The 6,041-nt window shown below is 41.5% G+C and overlaps 1 protein-coding gene across 1 annotated transcript in view; it reads left to right on the top strand.

Moving 5' to 3' along the window:
- LOC122558568 (glutathione S-transferase A-like) overlaps positions 1–5,780 on the top strand; it is a 9,807-nt gene extending 4,027 nt beyond the window's left edge. The window contains exons 4-6 of the mRNA XM_043707312.1: positions 1,705–1,823; positions 2,618–2,706; positions 5,462–5,780. Of these exons, the coding sequence (XP_043563247.1) occupies positions 1,705–1,823; positions 2,618–2,706; positions 5,462–5,594 (341 nt within the window). The 3' untranslated portion in view covers positions 5,595–5,780. The remainder of the gene's footprint in view (positions 1–1,704; positions 1,824–2,617; positions 2,707–5,461) is intronic.
- The last annotated feature ends 261 nt before the right edge of the window (positions 5,781–6,041 follow it).

Below are 6,041 nucleotides of genomic sequence, written 5' to 3'. Positions count from 1 at the left end.
AAACAGCTAATCTACTTGCTGGACTACAAGTCCGGATCCCATCCGCCTGCCAAATTAGTTTAAGCCCCCCCGAAGAGTGCTAGCAAACCTACCTCCCAGGATATTGGTGCCCTTCTGGCTCAGGTGCAACCCGTCCTGCTTGTACAGGTCCCACCTTCCCCAGAATGCAGTCCAATTGTCCAAATACCTGAAGCCCTCCCTCCTACACCATCCTTGCAGCCACGTGTTCAACTGCACTCTCTCCCTATTCCTTGCCTCACTGTCATGTGACACCGGCAACAACCCAGAGATGGCGACTCTGTCCGTCCTAGCTTTTAGCTTCCAGCCTAACTCCGAGCTACTGATTGACCTCCCCACCCCTCTTCCTACCTGTGTCGTTGGTGCCAACGTGCACCACGACTTCTGGCTGCACACCCTTCCCCCTCCTTAAGGATTCTGAAGACACGGTCCGAGACATCTCGGACCGTGGCACCCGGGAGGCAACAAACCATCTGAGAGTCTCGCCCATGTCCACAGAACCGCCTGTCCGTCCCTCTAACTAAAGAGTCTCCTATAACTAGCGCTCTCCTCCTCTCCCCCTTTCCCTTCTGAGCCTCAGAGCCAGACCTTGTGCCAGAGACCCGGTCACTGCAGCTTACCCCTGCTAGGCCGTTTCCCCCCCCCCCACCAGTATCCAAAGCGGTATACTTATTGTTGAGGGGAACGACCACAGGGGCTCCCTGCACTGCCTGCTACCTCCCCTTCCCACCTCTAACTGTTACCCAGCTACCTCTGTTCTCTGGCGTAACTATATCCCTGTAGCTTCTATCTATCACCCTCTCAGCCTCTCGAATAATCCTCAGTTCATCCAACTCCAGTTCCCTAACTCGTTCTGTGAGTAGCAGGATCTGACTGCATTTCCTGCAGATGAAGTCGGCAGGTGTATCGGTGGTCACCCCTACCTCAAACATCCTACAGGAGGAACATTCCACTGCCTGCGCTGCCATTACTCTGCACTTCATCTCCAAAACAAGAACACTGAGTAGCTTACCTGTGGACTTTAAAATTAGGTTAGAGGAGGAGGATGGTAGGGAGGCCCTACTATGTAGGGCCTGGAGTCTAGAACACACCCACTCAAATATCAATCACTTACCTTCCCGCCCAGCTCGCGCCGCTCTCTGCTGTGAAAAGGATACTGTGCAATAGAAACATGCTCAAAGAACACCATATGGGCTAACCTACTTCAGTCCCCTCTCCATGCTATTTTCCCCATAAAAGTAAACAAGACCTTTCTGAAGTCTGGCCAATTGCATTTTGAATGCACCTCATGGAACTGGATTCATTGCACTTTTGATTTTAACATATATTTTTATTTCCCACCCTATCTGGTATTGTGCAATCTCCATTTTTAAATTGATTCAGTGAAAAATATATATCAAGCCAGGTGTCATTCTGGGATCATGGGGAACAGATGTCCTACTGGAATATTCTATCAATGCGCACTCCATTCCTACACTACCTCCCTGCTAATTGGTCTTGATCCATTTTGTTGCCTCTAATGACACCACCTTGAGCATTATCCTTAAGTTAAGAACTGCAGTAGTTGTATTAATCTAGCTGCCCAACTCTATTCTATTATTCCCAGCAGTGTTTTACTTTGTATTGTCAAAATTCCAACTTTTAGTGATTATTGATCACCAGCCCATGCCAATATGCATTTTACAGGTGCTGTGATCTATTATAACTGGAGAGTTCCAGAAAATGAGCGTCATGACTCTGCTGTGGAGAGGAACAAAAAGGCACTGAATGAAGAGTTGATGCTGTGGGAAGGATACCTTGAAAAGGTAAAGAGAAATCAATATACCTCCTTTTGAGTAGAAGGTAAAGTAGCTCAGTAAACTGGAGCATTCTGGTACTGCTTGTTTGTGGTCAACCATGACAGCTGTCTTATGAATCCATTACAGCTGACTTTATGCTTGAGTGAACATGCCACAAGTGGTCTAGCAAAACTTTCATTTGTACATATGGGGTTGTGAAGGTGTATGCAAAAATGAAATTGCAGCATAATGGTTTATAGATGTCTTTGCTGTTGCATGAGTGATTTGAGGGCAGTTCATGATTGTGCTTTCTTCCTCCTTTTTAGGAAGTTGGCCTCATTGATTTGTGATGACTAAAGTATTGTCTTTCTATAAACTGTTGCTAGAAATCATTCTATAATCAAACTAGGTCGAGAGTCACTAAACAAATGTGCTGACCAGGTTTTTTAAGAAAATCAGGTGATTAAAATTTGGTTATCCAGGATTTCAAAGCAGAAGACTGAAGTTTTTTTTATCCTGCCAGTTTCAAATGTTTGTGGGGGGGGGAGAAGAGAAGGAAAGAGGGGTAATACCCAGCAAATCTCCCTAGATTTGATTTTACTGCAGTTGAAGCAATGAGATGACCAACTTGTTTTATCCTCTGAAATCTTGGAGTAATTGCTGGAGTTTATTGTGGGTTTTATTGCTACAGTAATAAAATGCTAATGCAGGTTCTAAAGTGTAGTCAGGTGGTGCAAGTATGTGTAAAAGCTGTTTTTTTACAATGTGGCCAGTTTCCTAACTCTTCACGTGATTTTAAACTTATCTCTCTTTTTGTCTAGCTGGATCCTGACTCCTTTATTACTGGGAAGAACTTCACAATGGCAGATGTAATGTTTTTCCCACAAGTGGCCTATGCTGTTCGCTTTGGGTATGTTGATACCAATAATTGGTGTTTAATTGCATGCCAATTGTCTGACAATTAATCTTCTCTAAAAATGAGAATTGACAGCAAACAGGTCTTTCAGACGCTGGTGTTCTTATTCCATTTGTACAGTAAAATCCTGTACTTGTCTTCAGGTATCTAGTTTTCTCCTTCCAAATGCATCTATAGCACATACTCAATTATTGTGGGAGTGAGGACTATAGTGGGGAAGATGTTTAATTCTGAATTTCCTTTTTTGTTGTTGTAATAATCTTGGGTTGATGCCTGCATTACCAAGTGAAGTGTCTGGTATCCCTTAAAGGGGATCACTTTTATCAGTTCTGAGCCTGCCTGTTCTTGACAAATGTAGTCAAGGTTGTTTATCCTTGATAGGTATAACCTTGTATTTCTGGTGTTCTGGCAAATCTCTAATCCACATAACCAGTGCCTTTCTCTAAAATGTCTCCATGTCCTTGAGGTCTAACAAAGATTTCTGCTATTTTCATCCCTCTAGAAATAAAGCTGACTTTTTTCACTTTTTAAAAAAAAAATTATTGAAATACTGTTTTTGGTCTGTGCATTATACTTTAATTCCTTCCTCTCCTACCTTGTGCCAATTTTCTAAGTGATCTGAACACCTTAGACTTGTCAAATGTAACTTTTATAGTTGGGTAATGCTTTCACTTATAGCTGTAATGCAGGCTTAATTTTGTTTTGATTTGAGAATTTGCTATCGACTGACCATCTGTCTGTAAATGGTTTTTCTATATATTGTTTGTTTGTCCACTGACTTTACATGCACTAGCTTTATTAGTATGCAGTACCATTTTGTTTAAATGTAATGGCCAAAATTTTGAAACTGCATGTTCTTGCTAACTTCACTGACAGCAGCAGGTCTCCCCCTCATGAAAATGAAAAAGCAATAGATGCTCTCTAATTTCTACCAATTAACCTGGTGAGCCTCTGTAATTTCCTGAACACTTAGTTAATAAATATGGTTTTCTAGTCAGGTCTCCCTTATCTCCTGTCTATAAGCTTCCTTGAGTATTGTAAATCTTTCCCAGAGGGAAAGTGTTGATTCTCTCAACCCTAGTCTTGCCCAACTGTGTTTTTTACCTTGTTTTATTTCCTTCTCCATGTAATGTCCTTATTTTTACTTTAAAATTTAAAAAAAAAATCATGGTTACTATTGCCCTCTAAGAGGGGTTGGCCTAATGGTATTGTCACAAGACAGTTAATCCAGAGGTCAAGTCATGTTCTGGGGACCTTGGTTCAAAACCCACTATGGCAGATGAAGTTTAGATTCAATTTCAGATTTTTATTGAATTCAATGACCATGAAACAACTCAGTTGTCATCAGAAAAACCTATTTGATTTGCAAATGTCCTTTTTCAGGTAAAGAAACTACTGTGTTTACTCAGCCTGGAGTCAGGTGTAGGCCAGACTCAACAATGTGGCTGATTCCATTAACTGCCCTCAGCCCAATTGGGATGGGCAATAAATGTTAGCCAATAAATGTTCCTGCCTCAGGCAACTGTCTGTGTAGAGTTTGCACATTCTCCCTGTGTCTGTGTGGGTTTCCTCCAGGTGCTCTGGTTTCTTCCCACAGTCCAAAAATGTGCAAGTTAGGTGAATTGGCCATGCTAAATTGCCCATAGCGTTAGGTGAAGGGGTGGGTCTGGGTGGGTTGCTCTTCGGAGGGTCAGTGTGAACTTGTTGGGTCGAGGGGCCTGTTTCCACACTAAATAATCTAATCTAATGTAAGTAATCTAATTTTAAAAAGTGATAAAACCACATTCTATGAATGAAGTGTCTGAAATTTGCCTGTGTTCCACTGATTTTTTTTTTAAAAGGAAAAATAATAAATGCACTGGCTCTAAGCTGTTAGAAGAAAATCCCATATTTCCCCCTTTAACCTACTTCCTTCAGACTGACTCTCTGGTCTCCTTGAGTGTTCCATTCTACCTTTTTTTAGTTTGAACTGTGCTTCAAATCACTTCAAGATTTGAATTTGGAATACATTTAAAGTACAGATGTTTCACTGGAGGTAGTGAAGCTCATTGAGCACTACTTTCTACCACACCAAAAGGTAGTGGATTAAACTGATCTATAGTCCAAATGCTCAGACTTGTATTCCTGCGAATGCATGTTCACACCCCTCAGCAGTTGTTGAATTTGTATTCTTAGTTTTTTTTTAATGTGACCTATTTTCTAATGTCAAGCAGGTTTCCTAAACTGAACTAGTTTCATTTATCTGTTGTGCAAATCTCTCAACCTTCCCTAGCCATGTACCTGTCCAAGTAACCTATTCAATGTTTCTGCCCACTTCTGGAGCAAGTGGGATGGGAACTCAGGCCTCCCAGTCCAGGGATAGGAGCACTACCACTGCACCATAAGAATGCCCTTTTGAATTCCCTTGGCCAAGCTTGCATCCAGCAATGGTGGCCATGAAACTGTCAATTCTAAAGTCCATCTGGTTCCATTTGGTCTGCTCTGCATGAATCCCAATTCAGTTGTGCTGTTGACCTTGATTGTACTACATTGGGAATGTGGTTGGCATGCAACCAATCATAAGAATTTAGTATTTTTTAACATTGACATCTATCTTATGGAGGTTGTTTTAATCTAAACTTGTCTTTTCCCATCAAAAATGGCTGCCTACAAGACAGTATTGTAATGTTTTGCTCCGGGTTGAGGGTTGGGAGAGATTGGAAAAGATAAGGCTGTGCCGTGAATGCTAATGACTTAATTTTGGTTTTAGAATATCAACAGACAAATATCCCAAGCTGATGGAATACTACACTAAAGTGAAAGAGCGGCCAAGCATTCAGGCCTCCTGGCCCCCCCACTGGAAGGACAGTCCTCCAACCATGGATATTTTGAAAGATGTTTGAGTTTTGTAGAATTCTTGAATTCTGCATTCATGAACCCCAAAGTTGTTGGCCTTATCAATTTGTTATCAACTGTTGGACTATTGCTTAAAGATTAGCTTGTCACTTCTGTTATTGTTGCATTAAAACTTAATGACATGTTTTTGAGTGCATCCATGTACATTAAACAATCTATAGTATTTGGCCACATTAATGATTTTGAATATTTGTTTGGCATTGGTCCCTATGGGAAAAGGAGGCATTTCATTCCACCTCAAGATTTTGTCAAACCTCCTGTATGAACCATCATTCCTGTCGATGTGCTACTGGATATGGTATGACTTTGGGAAGCACAGCAAGTGGTGGTGTTCATATGCTTGCAAAATGTTATGCATACTGGCAGGAAGAATATTTTAGATGGAGATGGTTCCAAAGTAGGAATTGGGATTATTTGTGCTTGAATCACTTCTG

This window comes from Chiloscyllium plagiosum, chromosome 17 (genome assembly GCF_004010195.1).
Source record: "Chiloscyllium plagiosum isolate BGI_BamShark_2017 chromosome 17, ASM401019v2, whole genome shotgun sequence".
Taxonomy (NCBI): domain Eukaryota; kingdom Metazoa; phylum Chordata; class Chondrichthyes; order Orectolobiformes; family Hemiscylliidae; genus Chiloscyllium; species Chiloscyllium plagiosum.
This window is presented reverse-complemented; position numbering and strand designations above follow the sequence as displayed.